The 23,291-nt window shown below is 36.8% G+C and overlaps 1 protein-coding gene across 2 annotated transcripts; it reads right to left on the bottom strand.

Annotated features, from left to right (window-relative positions):
- Positions 1–15,557: 15,557 nt before the first annotated feature.
- On the bottom strand, positions 15,558–19,819 carry LOC132615977 (filament-like plant protein 1). Of its 2 annotated transcripts, XR_009572920.1 has the most exons (3): positions 19,414–19,819; positions 16,312–16,504; positions 15,558–15,907 (listed from the first exon to the last, which is right to left on the bottom strand). XR_009572920.1 is itself a non-coding variant. In XM_060330576.1 (2 exons), the coding sequence occupies exons 1-2, from the start codon at positions 16,547–16,549 to the stop codon at positions 15,792–15,794; spliced, it is 354 nt and encodes a 117-aa protein (XP_060186559.1). In that variant the 5' UTR covers positions 16,550–19,819; the 3' UTR covers positions 15,558–15,791. The 2 variants fall into 2 exon arrangements, 1 of the variants encoding a protein (XP_060186559.1); XM_060330576.1 differs by having other exon boundaries at positions 16,312–19,819.
- Between the last annotated feature and the right edge of the window lie 3,472 nt (positions 19,820–23,291).

Genomic DNA, 23,291 nt, shown 5'->3' with positions numbered 1-23,291 from the left:
ACGATTTTTCTGTCGAATTCCCAGATCCCCGATCTCCCCTTCCAATCCATAGCCTTGCGCGTGATAGAGGATCTCTAACAAAATATCGCGGTGATTTTTACCCATAAATGATGATTATAAATCATGAATACAAACAAAAAAGACTAATAAAATGCATTTCAACAGTAAGACAAAATCATTTTTTTTTTGGATTTCTTAAATGAAAAACATTTTGGAGTCTAAAACCCCTTCTGAATTATTTTTTCGACATCTGGGAAGAAATTTGCTCGACTCACACTGACTGATAGCATGAGTCCACACTTAGCAAGCACTACAAGCTTTATTATTGAGATTCAATCCGCTGAAGAGACCTTGAGGCTTGCATATTGGATCTAGGCAACCTAAATAGAAATCTGAATGTGTAGTGGTATTATACTTAGCAGGCATTGACTAAAGAGCTTTCTTCTATGTAAAGGACGGGAAAGTGACTCCATTGAAGTAGTACAAAGAAAGATGAAAGAACTAGGGTTGCTAAAGGAGAGAGAGTTGAGGGAGAAGAGAGAGAGGATTGAGGGAAAAGAATGATACAGTGGGTAGAAAAGTATATTAAAAGGCATTAGTTACATTGTGTAATTGATATACAAAATTTAGCTATGATATGTAATTAAAATAAAGTATAGCTACTAAATGTAAATAACTTCTAATGTTTGTCACACCATGTAGATTTCCCTAGTTTATTTCACATGATTATCGATTGGGCCTTGGGCTAGGAAAGTGAATGGGTTCATTGGCACTTATGACCCTATTTTATGCTGGTCTTTAATTTTTGTACCTCATAACAAACAACTTTTTTGCGGAGCATAAGTTTATATTTTCACATCATAATATCCCACAAGTTATGCCCCATGCCCTGCTAGGCATAAATTCAATTGTGAAGGACAAAAATTAAAGACCAACCCATTTGAAGGACAAACCGTGCAATTTCTTCGCACTTTTTAGTTTAATATGACTTTAACCAAAAAACAAAGGGCAATTTACACATTTGGCCGCTCGGACAAAAATAAGTACAGTCGCTAGCCATATATACACTATTATATATCAAAAATGTATACTTTATGTATATTATACATTAATATACAAAAGATATATATATATATATATATATATATATATATGTGTGTGTGTGTGTGTGTGTGTGTGTGTGTGTGTGTGTGTGTGATGGCTATTATTTATGTCAATTTCTCAATTGAGTATAGTTTTCTGGGCCAAAGTAGAACAATAATTATTATGGGCCTGAGTTGTGGACACTATAACATAACATATAGGGCAAAAAACATATATGTACATACTAAGAGGTTATTTATGGAATATGATGATACTTTTCCGTTTACAAAATATATCAATAGATTTGTTACAAAATCTATACAAATCAGGTAAATTAAAAAGAATTAAATAAAACACATTAAATAAGGTAAGAAGATTGCTTTCATTATTTTATCCAATTTTCTCTCTCCAATCAAAATTAAAATATATTGATACCTGATTTTCTCCATGCTCCCTTATTTCATCCACTTTTATCTCCCCATTCAAAATTAAGAGATTGTTCTCTAATTTTCTTCAACTTTTATTCAAAAAGTCAATACTAATCGGTAGTTTTTATATACATCAGAAAACATATATGTATAATTTTTATATGCAATATGTATAACTGTATAAATTTGTTATAATTTTTGTATATGAAATATGTATTAAAATTATGTGTATTTTGATTATGATAAAGTGCATATAAATTGTATAAAATTTAATCAAAGTATGTATAAATTTTGAGAAAATATGTATAATAAATTTGTAATTGATACAAACCATATTCCATACAAAGTTCATATACCAGAAAATAAATTTGTGTATGCAATATGTATAAATGTATAAATTCGTTATAGTTTTTATGTATGAAATATGTATAAAAGTTGTATGTATATTTTGATTATTATAAAGTACATATAAATTGTATAAAATCTAATCAAAGTATGTATAGATTATGAGAAAGTATATATGTATATTAAGTTTTTTGATTGATACAAATCACATTCCATACCCGTATAATTTTCAACATTTTTTAGATTAATTTATATCGAATTTATTCGCATTCCATACACACTATGCCACATATATCTAAAAAATGATAGTATATAGCAGATTCCATACACATTTCATACATATACTAGTTTTCAACATTTATACATATTTCAAACACACAATGATCGTACATATCTCAAAACGATACAATTTTTATATACAATTAATACACATGTCAGTAATAAAAAAATATTTTGTAATATTGGTTTGAAAATTTATATTATGAGAGAAGATGAATTTTAGGTCTAGAAATGGTGTCTATCATAGAGGGAGAGAGAGAGAGAAAGAGAGAGAGAGAGAGAGAAGAATCTTTTAAAAGGGGAGAAGAAGTTGATTGGTAATTATCCTATAATTAAGTTCACATTTAAAATCAGATTATTTTCCTTAAAAAATGCTCAAAATCGTGGGTATCTCATTAAGTCCAAATCTGATATTCTATTTGGTATACTTTGTAATTTTGTTGGTATATTTTGTAAATAAGAAAAAATATCTTTATATTTTGTAATATAGAGTTTTAAGTAGTATTATTAAGTTATTTTTCCTAACATATATACAGGGTATACGGCAGCAGGCAAGATAAACTTAAACTTAGGGCAACACTTGATGATTATAAATGCAGGTCAAACATGATTCCACATTAATATTCTGACAACATTGATTATTTTTTGTGTGTATAATGAGCTTATGCTATCTGAATATGTGGTCCTTGTATTAAGCTGATGTTCCACTTATTGAATTCCAAATTAAATCTGAGGTCCCCAAAGAATTCCTAATAACAGTTCACTACGAGAACATAACATTCTCTATACAAATATGTTCCTAAAGTCAAAAGACACCTAAAATAAAGCATACATATTTTTAAGTTCAAGTATAGTAGAAATAAACAACCAAAATATACATAATGGAATCTTCAATTATCAACATTAATAGAAATGCTTCTTAATTTGGGTAGTTGATATTGAAATAAATTTTACCCCTTTGAATTTGTGGGACCTTAATTTTCACCTCCATTATAGCTTTGCCAGTTTGTGGTACAAAGAATCAAAAGATTGGCATGTCATTTTGCATTCAATGTGCTCAGATATGCCTAGAATTGAACCATGGTATAAAAATTCGTTTTGGATAATTATCTAAATTTACTATCACTTTGAGTAACCTAATGGCTGCAAATTAAAAGCCTAAAAGCTACTATATGTAGTGACAACTTTGAATATGTCACAGAAAGCAAATGAGCCGGTAGAGCTATTTGCCAAATCTACCAGCTCCACAGGTGCAACTACATAATCACAACGTGCATTTTTTTTTTTTAATAATTATAGTGTTCAGGTCGTCTTGCGTATACCTTAATTCTCTTAATGGATATTTGTTGTTATTACTAACATAGGTGTTAAATATTTGTGATACTTAGGCCCCGTTTGTCCATAGATACCAATTTTTTTTTTATTTTGTTTTTGGAATTTTTGAGTTGGAGTTGGAGTTGTGTTTGGCCAAGTTTTTTAAATTGTAGTTTTTTGTAAAATGTAGTTGTAAAAAAGTGAAAAAAGTGAAAAATTTTGAAAAACAAGTTTTTTGAGTTTTTGGTATTCTGGAATACAACTTCAAGTTGTATTTGGAATTCTCATGGCCAAACGCTGATTCCGGAAAAAAGTGAAAAAAAATTCCGGAATAAAGTAAATAATTCTTATACCCAAACGGGAGCTTAGATAAATGGGGGAAAAATCATCTAGCTATATATTTTAGTTTATCATGAGATTGAACTCTAATCTTTCGTGATTTTCACCCATCAGTACAGTGAAGCGTCAACTAGGGGTGTAAGATGGGCAGATTCATAGAATTTGTATGAGTCAAAATTAGCTGAGTTAATAAATCTGTGGATCATTAACCCGCCTAAAAATTACTTGTGCGGAGATATCTGAATCAAGATGAGCTAAACAATAAGTCGTAACTAATTTAATGTCATCCTTTCTTTTCTTATAATTTGCTTAAATATCAAATAAAAAAATCATTATTATGATTATATATAACATATAAAATTTTAGAAAAATATTTTGACAAGATTTTTATGTATCAATTTGGACTATATATTTAGTCCAAATCACCCCCAACTTTTAGATAGGCTGAATTGGATGAGTCAGGATTGATTAAGTTAACTGCCCAAATTAACTTATACACGTTAGGTGAGTCATCTTTTCATGAGCTTTGTTTGTCACCCCCAGTCAACTTATTATTGTTGCACGCTACATAAAGCATCCATGAACCCAACCTTCTCATTATATATATTAAGAGTTAATAGCACTATTAATTCCTCAGTTATTGGTAAATTTTAATTTTAGTACTTGTGATATACTTGACTATTAAACACATCTAATCTTCAATTACATGAAATATCCACTTTTAATCTCTTTGCTAGTGAATATTCATATAAATTCGTGATTATTAATCGTTCCAATTTAATTACACATGTGTTATGTTAAGATTGTATGCTTGCTTCATATATTTGGAGGTACTATAACTTCTAAAAATAGTGCAAATATAACATATTAAGGGACCAAACACACATTTTAACTAATTAAAGATTAAATGTGTTGAATCATATATCAGAAGGACCAAAATCATAACTTATCAATAACTAAGAGATCAATCCTATATTTAATGTTTACTATTTCCATTTAAAGTTCAATGATAGTTCAATGATGCAGTGAAAACGCTTTTAATACGATTTTCCTTAAATCACATTTCACCCTGGATTTTTGTTTATATTGTTTTAAATGTAGTCATATCCATCTTTTTGAATTTGGACTTATAGAAAAAAGAGTGAGAGAAATGAAAATCACTTGGACCCATAAGTTTTACTTTAACAGAGAGTAATTAATAGAATTAGAGAGTCGTAACTCCCAGTATCCTCATTGACATCAGAGATGGCTTTGGAAAGGAAAAAAAAAAGACGTCGGCATCACATGAGTCTAGCCAACTCAAAAGGCACGACCAAATCCAAGACGAACACGACCATCGTTATTGCTTGTCTTTTCAAATTTCAGGTTCTATGAGAATGTAAAGCTAGCTCAACTAAGCCAATCTAAAAAGAAAGAATAACAAAAAAACATTCTATTAATTTGGTTTAAATTACTCCCTTCGTCCATTTTTACTTGTCCTATATTATCTTGACACGTCTTTTAAGGAGTCATAAATAGAATGATAATTTTACTCTATCACCCCTAATTATTATTAAGTCATCTAATTATTGAAATCAATCACATACTTTAAAAGTTGTGCAGTTACTAACAATTTTTTGAAGTTCCCAACCAAATAATTAATGATAAGGGTAAAACAAGTATGAAATGATAAATTATCTCTTGATTTTTCAAACTGAACAAATAAAAGTAAATATTTATTTTTAGTTTACAGTACAAGTAAAAATGGTCAGAGGGAATATATTAAAAGATACTCAATTCATAAAAGTTACTTCTGAAAAAAAAAACTATTCAGTTAAAAGGAATCTTATGGACCAAATGGCTCCTTCTTGAGATGTTTAGAAGGGCGACGTAAGGCTAAGTAATCCGACTTCCGTGTGATCACTATCCGCCAACCTGAGGTCCCCTCTACACGCTAGACTAGACTGTCAGTGTCGTGTAGGAAAACCGTGTCGTTAACAATTTGCAATGAGAGAATTGAAAACGAAAATGCTTGCTTGTATTAACAGAGAATTGATTACAAGAGAGCTGGGGTGTTCGAGGGGGAGAGAACACCTTTGCAGAAGATTTGAATGCTTTTTGATTTCACCAACTATATCCCCCCTAATAATGCTTTAAAAAAAATAACCCAAGCTACAGGAGTAGACATAAAAAAGCTAGAGAATCATACTACAAGTACAGAAAGTAAACTACTCTATATTTACATCAAAAGTGACCTAAACTAGAGTAGGTCCATTACAGCATCTTCGGATCATGGCACTGTCGCGCGCACCGGGATGCGGGCACGGTCGGGCGCACGTGGGCGCTGGCTGTCGTGCGCAGGCGCTGGCACTGTCGTGCGCGCGCGGGCGCTGGCTGTCGGGCGCGTTGGGGGCACAGACGGTCGGGCACTGCGCGCGGGCTGCCTGGCATGGGCGCTGACTGCAGGCAAGCGTTGAGGGCGCTGCTTGCTGATGGGCGCTTTGGGCACAGCCGGCTGGTGGGCTCGGTCACGAGCAACCGATGGGGCGACATTGGCATAGGCGTTCTTGTCGCTTGGTGCGACCGAGACCACGGGGTCGTCCATGACACTGGGCCATGGGGTGCGAACAAGGGGTCATTGGGCATGGCGGTAAAGCCACCCATGACATTCTCCCTCACCTGATTTGGCGACGTCCTCGGAGCCTTCCTTGCAAGGTAATCATCAATCAAGTCCTGGAAGGCCTTCAAGTCTTTCGCCCTTTCCCATGTGTTCTCCTCAGCATCGCATCCTATCCATTTCACCAGGAACTCCTGGTGGTCTTTGCGTGATGCATGAATCACCCGGTCATCGAGTATGGCTTCTACGGCTCTTTTTCCAGATGTTTTGTTTGCTCGAATACCGGGTATTGTGAGCTGGCTCCTTGAGGGATCATCCTTGTCTTCCTGAAAAGGTTTCAATAGGCTGACATGGAAAACTGGATGTATGTTCCACCAAGCTGGGACATCAACACGGTACGCCACTTCCCCAATGTGTTTCACAATGGACAAAGGTCCAATATATTTTTGCAACAGGCGAGGGTCGTTAGTCCCCGCAAATAGGTACCGCTTTGGGATTTTCACCATCACTTTGTCACCAACTTGATACTCTACGAAACGGCGATTCTGATTAACATGTTTCTTCATCCGCTTCTGGGCCTTCTCAAGGTAGCTCCGCACTATCTCTAGGTTCTGCTTCCATTCCTTAGAGAAGCAGGAAACTCTAGGAGATTTGGACACATTTGGGGCATCAACAGTATGTGGGAGGAGTGGTTGCTGCCCGGTAACAATTTCAAAAGCGCTCTTGTTGGTACTCGAGCTCTTTTGGGCATTGAAACACAACTGAGCAGCATCCAAGAGCTTCACCCAATTCCTCTGAGAACCAGTCACAAAGTGCCGAAGATATTCCTCCAGCATGCCATTGAACCGTTCCGTCTGGCCGTCAGATTGGGGATGAAAACTCGAACTATGGCTCAACTTGGAACCCATGCACTTGAAGAGTTGGGTCCAAAAGTTGCTAGTGAAGCAAGAATCACGATCACTAACAATATCCCTGGGTAGACCCCAATATTTAACAACGTGCGAAAAGAAGAGTCGAGCCGTCTCTTCCGCTGAAACATATTTAGGGGCCGCAATGAAAGTAGCATATTTGGAAAACCGATCCACCACAACCAGAATGGTGGTCAGATCTCCGACCTTGGGCAAGCCAGTGATAAAATCTAGCGAGACACTTTCCCAAGGCCTCATTGGGACAGCTAGAGACTGCAGCAGACCCGCTTGGGTCAAGCGATCAGACTTGTCTTTCTGACATACTCAGCAAGTCCTCACATACTGAGCGACATCATCTGCCATCTGGGGCCAATAATATGCACGACGCAACAGCGTCATGGTCCTTTCCTCTCCCGGATGGCCTGCCCAAAGAGTATCGTGGCATTCCTTCAGAAGGGTCCTCCGCAAGTCACCTCCCTTAGGCACATAAAGACGGTTCCCTTTGACTCTGAGAAACCCATCTTCCATATAAAACTGGCGAGTTTTTCCCTGCTCTGCGAGGCTAATCAAATGTTGAGCAGCAGGGTCCTTAGGGAGTCACTCCCTTATCAGATCTTTTATGGGTGTGGAAACTTCGCTTCCCCTAATGGCGGCGAGTAAACACACCGACGCTAAGTCAGCCCTTCGACTCAGCGCATCAGCAACCTGGTTAGTCTTCTCGCTTTTATACTCCAAGTTAAAATTGAACTATGCGAGAAGTTCCTGCCATCTGGCCTGTCGCCCGTTCAGCTTTGGCTGGGTCACGAAATGACTGACATCCGTGTTATCCGTCTTCACAACGAACGGGGTCCCCAACAAGTAGTGCCTCCACAGGCGTAGGCAATGGACGACAGCCAATAGCTCTTTCTCATGGGCAGCATAGCGAATCTCTGCATCCTTTAGTTTCCGGCTCTCGTAAGCAACCGGGTGCCCATCTTGCAACAACACCCCACCTAAGGCGAAGTCTGAGGCATCAGTTTGTACTTCAAAAGGCCTGGCCATATCAGGAAGGGCCAGGACTGGGCTACTAGACATAGCCATCTTCAGCAAATCAAAGGCCTCTTGGCGCTTGGGAGACCAATCCCACGGCGTGACCTTCTTCAAAAGTTCTGTCAGTGGCACAACAATGAGTGAGTAACCCTTCACGAATCGGCGATAGAAATTACACAACCCAAGGAACGACTTCAAGCCATGAAGATCCTTGGGCGGCGGCCAGTCCGCAATCGCCTGAATTTTCTGTTGGTCCATCTTTATCCGCCCCTCTTCAATGACGTGACCAAGAAAGTCAATCTGTTTTTGGGCAAAGGAGCACTTAGATAGCTTCACATACAATTCATGCTCCCTTAGCCGAGTCAGCACCTTCCGCAGATGCTCAAGATGTTCCGCCAGTGTCTTGTTATAAATTACAATGTCGTCCAGGTAGACCACCACAAATTCGTCGATATATTCCCAGAATACCTGGTTCATCAAAGTGCAAAACGTAGCAGGAGCATTTTTCAAGCCAAATGGCATGACCAAGAAGTCAAACGACCCATATCGTGTCATGCAGGTCGTTTTCTGTTCATCACCCTCGGAAATCCTCACTTGCTAATACCCTGTCTTAAGATCGATCTTTGTAAACACTGTGGCACCACCCAACCGGTCAAACAGATCCGCCATCAACGGGATAGGATACTTGTTCTTCACTGTGATCTTATTTAGGGCTCGATAATCGACACAGAGCCTTAAGGTACCATCATGCTTCTTTTGTAACAACACTGGTGAACCATATGGAGATTTTGATGGCACTATAATCCCTGCGTCCAACATTTTCGTCAATTGCCTCCGAAGCTCGGTGAGCTCGGGTTGTGACATTCTGTAAGGTGCACGAGCAGGTGGCTTCGCACCCGGCACCAGCTCGATCTCATGATCCACATTCCTCCTTGGCGGTAAGCGCTTTGGCAGCTCCTGTGGCATCACATCTTCGAACTCCTTCAAGAGCTTCTTCACGGCCGTAGGCATAGGGCTAGGAGAACGCTCAATATCCTCAATACACAAGGTAGCCAAGAACGTGTGTTCTTGTCTCTTGACCCCCTTGTTCAGTTGAAATGCTGAGATGTTCCCGTCCTTCATCTTTCCTGGTAGTGCAGGGATGAGGCAAGTCTTGGCCCCATTTATTCCCAACACCAACAGTGCATCCGCAAATGGAAATGGGATGACATAATTTTCCCTCATAAATTCCAATCCCAGTATCAACTTGAAATCGTCCATGATGACAATGGACATATTCATCTTGCCCTCTAGAGAACTCAACTTGAACGACACTCCCTTTGACGCTCCCCCAACTGGTATGGATGGAGAGTTGATTGCCTTGACACGACCCCGACCTTTCTTCATAACAAGACCAAAATACTCCACCTCAGTGGAAACTAGATAGTTGTGGGTAGCACCTGTGTCCACCATGGCCCTAACAGGCTTACCATTCACTCGCATATCAACGAACATCAAAGTTTTTATTTTGCTAACATAGCGTTGGAGTATCTCCTTTGGGGCCTTCTTTGTGGCAGCAGGAGTAGGATCTTTCTTCTTGCGAAGGCTGGCACTAAACTCGCCCTCTTCCTGACATATGGCATTGGGAAATTGAGTGAAGGCACCCATGGGTTCCTCAATTTCCTCTATTTCTTCGATCTCCTCCTCTGCATGACTCTGCTGGGCAGCATTCAACTTTCTAACCTGAGGACAATCAGCCCTCATGTGCGGTCCACCGCACTCGAAACATCCGCCCTTTGGAACATAGGGCGTTTTCCCACGATTTTTATTTGGAGACATAACACTCACATTGCCAGACGAGGAGGTCCTAGATTGGTTGGACCCTCGGTCTCCCCCACTTCTACTGGGACCACCCCTGTTGTTGTTGTTGTAATTGTTGTGTTGGCCTCGTCTTATATTCCCTCCTCTAGGAGGTTGTTGTGGCTTGTCCTTTCGAGGCTCCACCTGATAGTCGACAAGGCACTCAGCAGCTTGCATGGCCTTTGTCACTGTGTCCACCCGTTGCCTTTGCAGTTCTGCGCGGGCATAAGGCTTCAGTCCTTCCATGAACGTGAAAAGCTTGTCTTTCTCACTCATGTCCCGAATACTCAGCATGAGTGTGGAGTACTCACGTACATAATCCCTAACCGACTTGGTCTGGCGCAGCTCCCTAAGCTTCCTGCGGGCATTGTACTCGACATTTTCTAGAAAGAATTGCAAGCGGATCGCCGCCTTTAGTTCCTCCCATGTCGTTAGATTCTCTTTCCCGACCCTGATGGCTTCAAACTTTACCCCCCACCAAAGCTTAGCATCGCCTTGCAAATACATGGTAGCAGTTGCTGCCTTTTTTGGTTCCTCCAACTCCCCCACGGCCTCAAAGTATTGTTCAACGTCAAAAATGAAATTTTCAACTTCCTTGGCATTCCGAGCACCGTGGTAGGCCTTTGGCTCCGGTATCTTGATTTTTTGGGGCACAGGCGCCTGATTTCCAGCGCCCCCACCCTGATTCCTCCTTCTCGGAGTACTCCATTTAGGGCCGCTTGAAAGATATTAAGCTGGCCCGTCAACTGATCAATAGTTTGTTGCATTGCAGTTATGTTAGCTGCATTCTCAGTTCTTCCTTGTCGCAACTGCTCCACAATCTGTCGTGTTCCCTCAAAATCACGACTCATGTGCACGATGTCGTTGCTAACCATCGTTGTCTTACGGTCCAGGTCATCCATCCTTTCACCCATACTGGCCCTCAGACCGGGAACAGTATCATTTAGCTGTCTCAGTCCCTCGACAGCTGCTTCGAGGTCCGCAATGCGTTCCCCTTGAGTCCTCACCATGGCTGGTGATAAAACCCGTCAAAAAAATTCCTTCGTTTGCTAGCCAACCCAAAACTTGGCTCTGATACCAACTGTTACGCGGTGCCTTCTTGAGATGTTTAGAAGGGCGACGTAAGGCTAAGTAATCCGACTTCCGCGTGATCACTATCCGCCAACCTGAGGTCCCCTCTACACGCTAGACTAGACTGTCAGTGCCGTGTAGGAAAACTGTGTCGTTAACAATTTGCAATGAGAGAATTGAAAACGAAAATGCTTGCTTGTATTAACAGAGAATTGATTACAAGAGAGCTGGGGTGTTCGAGGGGGAGAGAACACCTTTGCAGAAGATTTGAATGCTTTTTGATTTCACCAACTATATCCCCCCTAATAATGCTTTAAAAAAAATAACCCAAGTTACAAGAGTAGACATAAAAAAGCTAGAGAATCATACTACAAGAACAGAAAGTAAACTACTCTATATTTACATCAAAAGTGACCTAAACTAGAGTAGGTCCATTACAGCATCTTCGGATCATGGCACTGTCGTGCGCACCGGGGTGCGGGCACGGTCGGGCACACGTGGGCGCTGGCTGTCGTGCGCAAGCGCTGGGGCGCTGGCTGTCGGGCGTGCTGGGGCGCAGACGATCGGGCACTGCGCGCAGGCTGCCTGGCATGGGCGCTGACTGCAGGCAAGCGTTGAGGGCGTTGCTTGCTGATGGGCGCTTTGGGCACAGCCGGCTGGTGGGCTCGGTCACGAGCAACCGATGGGGCGACATTGGCATAGGCGTTCTTGTCGCTTGGTGCGACCGAGACCACGGGGTCGTCCATGACACTGGGGCCATGGGGTGCGACCAAGGGGTCATTGGGCATGGCGGTAAAGCCACCCATGACAGTAGTAGTAGAGCATATGAGTAATAAAATACTTGGGCAATTAATATGTCTTGGGGTTGGAGACTGCAGTGTCCATAAACCTTGGCGATGCATGTGCCCCGATGCAGAAAAGTGGAGGACCACTAATATTTGAGTGACAAATATTAGCACAAGCCTAGTTCTAGGAATAATCAATCAAGTATCGCTTCCCGATAAAATAATTAATGTTTGGACAAACTCACTAACAACCCCCATTATGGAGAAAAACACTTTCTTTTCTCCTAAATATATAAGGGGGATTTTTAAAAACTTTCTTGATTAATAATCTAACCAGTCCATATTGCATTTGTTTTTAAGGAATTTGGACACCCTTTAAAAAAGATAGTTGATATTTTTAGGACACAACATAAAAATATTTGTTTAAACATTTATTTATGGTTAAAAATCTCACTTAATAATTAAACAATTAACTTACATAGTTAAGGAAGAGCTAGTTTTTGTTTTTTCTAAAATTTCAAATATTGTGAAAGATATTATGTTGCAGGTTAAAATGATTAATAATTGGGATCAGAAGCAATAATCCGGAATGATTAGTGGTGGCTAATCAAATTTTCTTTGATATGACCAGTTAAATTAATATTAAGGGTGTGTTTGGTATGGAGGAAAACATTTTCTAAAAAGTATTTTTAAATTTTTTCATGTTTGTTGGTCAAAGGTTTTGAAGAACATTTTTTCTAGAAAAACAAGTTCATTTAAAATGAAAAAAATGATTCTCTAGTAGAAGTAGGAAAGACCAACTTTCATAAATGGTCTGCCATATCGATTGTCCCTCCACCTTCTAACACAGGCGCCACCTTCACCCCGACCTCTCCATAGCCCCCACCCCACTATCCGCACACCCCTAGCTCCCACTTCACCCCTCATATAATTTGGCTAGATTAAATACAAATATTTTTGAGATAGTATTTTTTTTATTTACTTATCAAACATCAAAAATAAGTATCAAACTCACTTATCTTTCCATGCAAGATTCTTAACAATTTTTAGTGTAAATCTTTAAGATCATAATATATATAACCTAACAGAAAAGTAAAAAGTGTCAAAGTTGAGAGGAGAATCCTAGCGCCTCCATGAAGTTAGTGCCTTTTTAGGGTTTCCACATCTTACCATACTTTTATTTGCTTTTTGTGGGTGTTAAAACTTAAACCCACCACAATAATAGTAATTTTTTGGAAATTAAATCATACGTACAAGAAACCAAGGCAGCCTTCTATTCTGAAACTTATAGAAGTCCAATCACGCCGAAAAGAAATTAGATTTTGAATATAGTCCGTGTCAAGTCAAAAGCAAATAAACAAATTGAAACAGTGGGATATTATTAGTTACCCAAATGTTCCAAATTTTTCATATGAGCGAATGTGGGTATAAGTTGTCAGAAATGTTTTGGACGTAAGTATTGACTAGACATTAAAAAATATCCACTGCAAGTTCTGATGGTATTTCTTCAATATTCTTTGTTTTCTGATGTCTGACGTAGTTGCCTATCGAAAATCAGTGTATTTTTTTGATAGCGTCTCCATCTATTTTTCTTTTCTTGTTAAGTAAACACCAATAACAGTTTTACAAGAAATGTAACATGCGGATCCTAACACATTGTGTGTAAGTGCAGGGCGAATTTATATGTAAAAAAATGAGTTACATAAACACATAGTCACCCGACTAAGTTCGGTATATTACGTATATAATTCTTATAAATATATCTAATATTTATTGAAAGAACATATGGTCAAACTAAACCAAATGAAGCACTGCTTAGACGCTAGGCTCAAGTGATCAAGGTTGAGGGATCGAATCCTTGCTCACCTTTTGCTGCACGTTCTGTTCCTTTCATTTCTTCATTTTCCTTCTTCTAATGCAAATAAAAATGTAGTGCTTGAAACTTGAACTTGGAACCTCAAGGTAAATTTTGAATCTCCTAAACCATCGAGCCGACTTCTAGTCTTGGGCTTATGGGATTCAAAATTTATATATGTGCATAAAAATTAAAAATATTACCATATATATAGTGTGTATTTGTCGAGGGGATTCGGGCGAATACCTTTCCGCCCCTGATGGTGAACCCATCCTCTTAAATTCCTGGATTCGCCTCTGTGTGAGTTCATAGGAACCCAGTAACTTTTGCTCAAATCTCATAAATTTATTAAAATAGTCACTAAATATTTATAGATATATTTGACTGTGAACCGAGTTATATATATATATATATATATATATATAACTTGAAGTCGTGTAGGAAACCGCAAACTTCAAATTAAGAATCCGCCTGTGAACATAAGTCATTGCTGAGTCTTAGATATTCAAAAACATCACAAGTAAAAAATTTAAATTTATTTTCCAAATATGGTGGTGGAAAACTGGAAATGGATTACACAATACACAATTTGATTGACTATTCATCAATACTACAGAAGGAACGTTTTATAAATGTTAGTCTCCGTCTAATAGAATAGAACTAGAGAAACCCAAAAAGGATTTGATAGCAAAACAATGAGTATACCTCAGTACTGCTAAATATATCGTTCCTGTTATAAGGTGAATTTAAAATTCATAATATCTTACGTATATTGACCATTGGAAATAGAACCCTAGAAGGATAGGGATAATATTTTATTCGTCAAACACATTTGTTTATTTCACACTGGCTAGAACTAGCTAGCCAATAACGATGAATAGTATCACACAAACACACACACACACACACATATATATATATATATATATATATATATGTGTGTGTGTGTGTGTAAACATACATTTGCATTGCATACGTATAAATATGGCTATGAGCCATTGCATAGCATAGCATTGATGTCTAGTCACTATTAAAAAAACTGTATTTTTCGATCTGAAAAAAGGGTCATTTCCGACCTCATGAGGTCGGTTTTGGGCAAAAACCGACCTAAAAACCGACCTCAAAATTAGATCGGAAAAGAGTGGGTCGGAAATATTACCGACCTCATGAGGTCGCAAAGAACCGACCTCATGAGGTCGGTAATATTTTTTAGTCAGATATTAATTATATGAAATACCGACCTCATTATGTCGGTAAATTATATTAATAATATAATGATATTAGTTTACCGACCTCCTGAGGTCGGTAAGTTATATGAATATATAATATATTGTTTTAGATTTCAGTCGTCGTGAGATCGGTATTTCTCAGTTTCCGCAAAATATTTACAGAAACCCGACCTCATGAGGTCGGTAATTTGCAATTTTTGAAAATATTTTGTAGAAAACCGACCTCATGAGGTCGGTAATTTGCAATTTCTGAAAATATTTTGCAAAAAACCGACCTCATGAGGTCGGTATTTTATGTGTCTGGCCCCAAAACCGACCTCATGAGGTCGGTACCCTGCAAGAAAAATGGCAGCACCTAGCTGTTTTTCCAGCTGCTCCCCTATCAAGATGAAAATAATTTTACTTTCAACTAAAACCAGCACAAATAGCTGCCAACAATACACCAAACTACTATAAATACATAAAACATTAAACTACTATTACAACACATATACTACAACCACCAATACATCAAATTCAATTTGAAACTACTTCAAAGTTGAATAAAAACATCAATCAAACATTCACAAGAGACTTAAGCTACTTCAACTTTCGCAAACATCAAAACAACATTAAACTACTTTAACATTTGTAAACATCCACAAAAAATTAAACTAGTCTACATTAAGTTATTCTACAACATTAGACTACTTCACCCCTCACAAACATCAAGATGGTTGACGCGAACATCCAAAGTCAAGTTCTGCTGCTCAGCTGCCTCAAGTTGCTGCTTTAGAACTGCAACCTCATTTTCTGACTTTTCCCAACCTACCAAATATTACAAAATGATGGAACTAATCAAGATTAAAAGAAAAGAAAAAAAGGCCTTTTTCATTTTTTGGCTCGTCAGCCAAAATTAATTACAGGATCGGCCAAAATATACAAAACCTATACACTAATTATGTATATCATATGCATATTTATGTATATTATATGTAGATTATATGTATCTTTATACTTAATATACAAAACTTATGCATTTACCAGCTATTATGTTTTAGAGCGGTCCAAAAATGTAATTATCCCAGAAAAAAATGCATGATTGATCAGAACAAGTTCCAAACGTTATTCTACGTGTGATTCAGGTACCGCAAAAAGATTGGAAATATTCTAGAAACTATTTCTAAGATTGCATTCAAAACTTATGGAAGAAAGGGAAAGGTGGAAGATACCTGCAACGACTTCTTCTGCCACTTTAGCATGCTGCTTAACTAAGTCTTCTTTTGCACTAACATTAACTAGAGTAGCTGATAACTTCTCTATCAGCTTCTTTGGACTTTCCTTGGCTTCATGCCCAATAGTTGCAGCTTTTGAGGTTACTTCTGGTGATTGGCTGTCATTATCTGGAGTTTCTTTTAATGGATCCTGCTCCAAATAGCAGAAATTGCAAATGTTGAAGTGAGAAAACATAAGCTAATAAGCACTGGCAGGAATTACCAGGGGAAAAAAGGCAAGGAGAAAACAAATATAGAGTAAAGGCCCCAAGAGCGTGGCATAAATTATTCTAACAGGTGAACAACAGTCAAATCAGGCACAAATTTACTATGGGGGGATAGTTTGCTTTCGAGGACTTACAGCTACTATTACTATCAATGGGTTGATTTTGTTTAATTCAATTAACTTATATCTTTTCTCAGTTTATCAAAACACGTGTATAATGCGTTTGCCCTTCTCGGTGTGCTTTTTCTGTTGTTGCATTAGTACTATTTTACCTGTCAAAAGCAGAAACATTCAATGCTAAAGTTGATGAGGCTTTCATGTACAATATTTTTCTGTGCATTGGATCTCTAGACTGGGAGAGTGACACACAACAATATCAAGTTTGGGTTAAAAATTCATCATTATATTAACTAATATGATATAAAATGCATTTCGAGTCAATTGGCAGTCATTATTTTTTCACTAGATAGTCTTCACAGATAATGAAAGATGCTTGGTTGCTTAACAAATGTGGGATTGACATAATCAACTCCATGCTGAACTCTTTTACACATATAATGATTTGTGTTTTCAATTCATGGATCTGAAATGCACGGTTTCAGAACTAGAATCTTTGAATACAGAGTTTGTTAATTAAACTAAAGGTTTACCATTATCGGATAAATTTTATGCAGAGTAACTTTTAGCAGAAATCATAACTACGAAATTTACATATGATAAATGTCATTTGGGAACCCTTTTACTAGGTGGATAGCTGGTTCCAACACTAAATGTCGTGTTCATACTTCCATTTTACAATTAAGTTATTGAAAGCTTGGATCAATATAAAGTTGAAGCTTTCAAGCATCTGGACTTGACCTCAAACTCCATGCACCTAGATAGAACCTTGCAAATCCTTATAGAATCATTTGCAGCGATTTTCCATTAGGCATACTTAAATGTCACATGGAAAATTTTTGGTCAATGGTTCGTCGAAAAATGAGAGATCTTGAAATACTCATATGAAACTTGAACCCCACAGTTCCACAAACTGGTAGACGCAAGGGAAAAGAGGCAGGAGAAGAATAGATACATGGAAATCGACCAGAGTCTCAAAGATATAGCATTTGGAGAAGGCATTTTAGAAAACGAAAGTTTCATGGAGTATAAGCAGTAACACTTCCTAACTATGAAAATTTGAGCAGCATATTTAGCACAACCATTATCAGCTTGAAATAAACATGCATGAAAATCTTGGCTGTGAGAAATCGGCCATGTATTTTTTTTTTCATGTGTGCAACGCGATTAGTTTCTTCATATCAGCACAACTAACTAAAAAGCCAGAAAATTTTTATCAAGACAACCTCATACTCAAATCTGTCCAGTATACCATATTCTAAACTAGAACCCAAGTAAAAAAAACTTCAAGCAAGGAAAAGATCAAAACTAGTAGTGCAAGTAATGTGTTGGCGCAATTATACAAAAAAAAAAAAAAAAAAAAAAAAAAAAGAGCTAACCACTTCTTCTCTTTCAGAAAGTTCCATTAGCCATTCTGTAATATATTTTACAGATCTGTAAGCTTTCTATCAAGTAATTAATTTTGAGTACGTGTAAATGAATTTAGTGATTGAATGAATGAAATATGGATCACTGAAATTAACCTTATTCTAGTTATGGTTTTCTGTTGGGTATTCAGTATTAACTAGTATATACATTAGGCACTGTATTTTGGGATTATAGCTATATGGTGGCTTTGGAATTTGGATAGCATTGTGTAATTTAAAGTATGCCAATTTGATCTTCTCCAAATCCTTTTTGAAGCTCTACTGTTGGATTGAAAGGGAGGTTATGGACACTAATGAATAAGAACATTTGAAACCCAAAATGTCCAATGGTTAAGAAGAATACGACTAAGAGGCAGATCAAAAGAAGTAAACTTATAGAACAATATTAGATTTTGTTGGAGTTAAATAAGGATAGTCCTATATCAGCTCCATGTGTTGTTGCCTTGGATCCTTCTCCTGCTTCAATGAGGATATTAGGTGAGCTCATATCTAATTATATAGTCATTCTAAAAGTAGCTAAGATATGCACTGAGGTGTGTCCAGACTCTTTACCTACTCTACTTCCTCCATAATGCATACGTAAAGTATATACTTCAGAGAAAATGATAGGATGGTTAGAAATTGGCAATATTTAGTACCCCAAGTAATATTTCTTTTCCAGCAAACAAGTTATCCTTTCTGTTGAATTACAGTCAAATCACAAACAATTTAAGCATTTAACCAACCAATCATAAATTTCAGGAAACTAGCTATAGCAAATCAACAACAAACTTGAGCAAACCCAACCTGATAATCACCAATTAAATTAGGAAAAAAGTTGCTAAAGACGCAAAAAAATATACTTAACTACATAATCTCATAAAGCCAAAAGACCTAAGTAAAAAATAACAGAACAACAAAAGTAGCAACCCACTTGATATCTAATCATATCATACTATAATGGTTGATTCTCAACAAAATCTACTTCATCTCCCTACTAGCTCTTCTGCATATAGAAATGTAAAAATAAAGAACAAAAATATAGATACCCCAAGAAAAGCAGAGAATCGCGAAATAAGATTAACCAAATATACCTAAAAGACAATGTAATATTTTAATCACTTTCAACTATAATAACAACCCTTGTAGTCGATTACAAATAATTTATATGGTATCTCGCAACAACTCAATTTTATTCCAACAAGACAAGAATAAGGATCTGGGTAACCAAAAGAACCAAGAAACAAGGAAGAAGAATAGTCGTTCAAAATCTGACCTGCAATTTTGAAGAAGAAAACAAAGAAAGCATACCTCAAATTGTCAGATAGTCCGGCGATGGCAACGGCATACGGTGGCAACGGTGACTTGCAAGTGGCGACGGTGACTAGCAGGCGGCGTTATCAGGGTTAGAGAGAGGGGGAGAGAAAACGTGAGATCAAAAGAGAGAGAAAAGGAAAAGGCCGTGGACGGCGACAGCAATGGCAGACGGCGGTGACCACACTGGCAGGTGACGACCGTGACTGGCAGCATCGTTATTAGGGTTAGAGAGGGGGGGGGGGGGGGGGGAGAGAGAAGGTGAGAGGAAAAGAGAGAGAAAGGGGAAAGATCGATGAAGGGTCTGTACGTATTTTATTTTATTTGACTAATTATACCGACCTCATGAGGTCGGTATGTATATTATTTTTTAATTTTATTTTTAATTTAAAATAATACCGACCTCACGAGGTCGGTTTATTAAAAATAATTTAAAATTTATTTTTAATAAACTGACCTCGTGAGGTCGGTATTCTTTTAAATTAAAAATAAAATTATAATATTTAGCATCAAATGAATGTCTGACGTACAGAGGTCGGTACTTTAATTTATTTTTTGAAATTTTGGTACAATATTACCGACCTCATGAGGTCGGTTTATTTTTAAAAATATCGAAAAATAAATATTACGACTTTACCGACCTCATGAGGTCGGTTTTTTGAGGTCGGAAAATACAGTTTTTTTAGTAGTGCTAGTACTTGAGCGGAGCGAAAAGGGTTTTCCATGAGATGAGAAATGAAAATAATTTTCCCCACACGAAGTTTGTGAATAAGTAATTGTCTGATAATGAGCAAGGAATATCCGTCTTTCTGCTAAATAGGATGAACTGAACTCATAATTCATTATATGCTTATTATGAATGTCAACTGACACTCTATGTCTTTGGCCACATCAAGTATAAAATCCAGGAAAACGAGCGGCTCTGGTATGTCTTCAGTTTTCTTCTTGTACACAAAGGTCTATGTAGCCCATTGGTGATCACATGTGGTAATAATAGTGAAGGAATTGTACAACTCTAACAAATCTCCACACCAATCACTTTCCAAGTGATTGATTTCTTGTTAGGAACGACGGCTTCAACCACTTCCGTTGCAATCTTATATTTTCCACCTACGACCAATAAAATTTAAAATACAAAAGATTTTATCACTAGGCTAGTTCAACTTTTCAAACCCTCGTAAAAGATATAAACATTCACACAATAACAAATTTTCATCTCATTTCTCTAGTTTTTCCTTTGTTTTCCATTTTCATTTTCTCCAAAAATTATCTGAAGCTCCCGAAATTGGACTTTCTACATTTTTCTTCGATAGAACTAACTTTAAAAATCTCATGGCATAGTGGAAAATATGGGAATTAGTAGGAAATCCCATAAATTTGATTATATTGTATTTTGTATGGAAAAAGTAATTTTCTATGAAAAGAAAAATTTGAGAAAAGTTTGTACAATATTTTACAGTGTTTGATGAGTGAGTGAAAATTATTTTATGGAAGTATATATTAAAGTTAAATCATTATTTTAGAAAATCAGCCAAATGTTTTGATAATTTTTTTGAGTACTAAGATTAAGTAGACGTTTGGCCATGAAAATCAAATATTTTTCACTTTATTTGGTATTTTGAATTTGGAGTTGAAGATGGAGTTGTGTTTGGTTATAGTTTTTGCAAATAATATTTGGTTGTTTGAATGTATTGAAAGTAAAAAAAGTGAAGGAAGAAAAGCGAAAAAAGTGAAAAACAAGTTTTGGTTGTTTTCCAAATTCCAAATACAACTTCAACTTCTATTTGTAAAGATGCGGGTTTGTCCACAATCTTCTATTTTTGCCAAGAGGTTAGGCTTCAGATACGTCTTTTGTGTATTTGACTTTGATAAATATACATGGTAGGGGTCTGCCTAACCCCCCACCAGGAAGGTGACTTAATTAAAAAAATAAATACAACTTCAAGTTGTATTTAGAATTTTTATGGCCAAACACCATAAAGTGAATAAAGTGAAAAAGTATTCCGGAAAAAAGTGAATAATTCTCACGGACAAACGGGACCTAACAATGTTCACATGTTAATTGGAGCAAACAGAGGCATATCCACCAGGATTTATATTTAATAGGTTGTGCAATTTCACCACTAAACTCATTGCACTTCTGCAAATATGGGCTTAGAACTTGATTAATTACTTGTTAAACTTTTACTATTGTTCACATATATATTTATGCTTAGTATAAAAATATTGGGTGCAATTGAACCCGGTGAATCTTATAAAATGTATTAGCCTTTAGAATAAATAATATGAAATTAAAATTTAAGATAATTAATTTTAAGAAAAATGACTTTTGCTCCTAAATGAGAAAAGTTATTTTCCCTTTTCTAATGTAAAATGTTTCTCCTCTGTTAACCAAACACCATCAATGTATAAAACAACTTTTATATGGAAAACATTCTCCTCAAAAAAGACTTCTCACATCCCAAATACACCTAAATGTAAGAACAAACATTGATGCAAGTGGTTCATATATATAGAGAGAGGGAAAATATGCATTACCAACATTATATTTCCAGCTAACAGCCGAACCAACCTTTACGGGTTCACCTCCATGAATTTCAATATGCTTGATCTTATCAGGGCATATTTTTGGTATTTGATTATTTTTAGTGTGAAAAATGTCATAAATCAAGTGTCTTCAATTGAAGCGATCAGTTTACCTTTCATACCCATATTTTCTTCTTCTGTGTGGCAAAAAGTTTTGAAAAGAAAGTGGCTATGAAATTAAATGGTTAAAAGTTATAGTCTTTATATAGATTTCAATTAGCTGTGCAAAAAGCTATTCTAAATAAATATTAGATAAAACATAATCCAAGACGACCACGACATATCAAGGAAGATTAATACTATAATTAGCCCATTACGTGTATAATTAGGTCTTGCCAACTTAATATTGCCGTTCACTGTGAAATTTGAACCACTCAACTTTTGGAGAATCTTATTAGCTCACTTAGTTGGCTGGTGAGGGTTCAATTCCCCATCTTGTAATTCCCTACCTCATTTTCTCTTCCCCTGCTCCCAATTAAGGGGGGAACACCCAACTTATATTTAAAAAAAAAACAAAGATAAAGTTTACACCTCATAAGGGACTCATTTTATGTAATTGAAATAGTGAATTAATGTTTCAAAGGATAAAAATCATCTTAGGATAAAGATGGTCAAACTCTAGAAGAGAAAACTCCAGAAGAGGCTACTAACATGACTAAGAACACGCCGGATTAAGTGATTGAAAATAGTTGATTAGCATTAAGAGTTGAAAGTATTTTTAAGTTCAAACTAGACACTGCCTAATTGAAGGTTGGGAACTCTACTATTGCGTACTTTCATAATGTTATTATAGACAGAAGAAGAAAGCTATATATTAACAAGATTTAAGATGATGAGCAACAATGGAAGGCACTAAACTTCAACAGCACCATCAATTCCATAGTTACTGATGAAGACAGTTGTTGAATTTGTTGAGTTGATCCCCCGACTAGTAAATTTGTCCATCGCTTCACGCGATTTAGTGAACTTCATTGAAATAATTTTCTTAAATTATCAGATAAAATTCTCCATGAATTTTTGAATCTTTGAACTTATAAACAATTTGAATTTATAAATATCTCAATTTTTGAATTCCTAACCGGCTTCCTAGATAATGTATTGTTTCTACATGATTTGTTTTTGTTCAATATGTGGTATATATATATATCACAAATATAAGTCTTTAATTTGATTTAGAGTTTAGAAATGCTACGCACCATATAACTAAACTCATGAGGCAGAGAAACGGTGATATATATATATGTTACATTGATAAGTTGGTATTTTATCAACTTATCTTTTCTTTAATT

The sequence above is a fragment of the Lycium barbarum genome, chromosome 10 (genome assembly GCF_019175385.1).
Source record: "Lycium barbarum isolate Lr01 chromosome 10, ASM1917538v2, whole genome shotgun sequence".
Classification (NCBI taxonomy): Eukaryota; Viridiplantae; Streptophyta; class Magnoliopsida; order Solanales; family Solanaceae; genus Lycium; species Lycium barbarum.
This window is presented reverse-complemented; position numbering and strand designations above follow the sequence as displayed.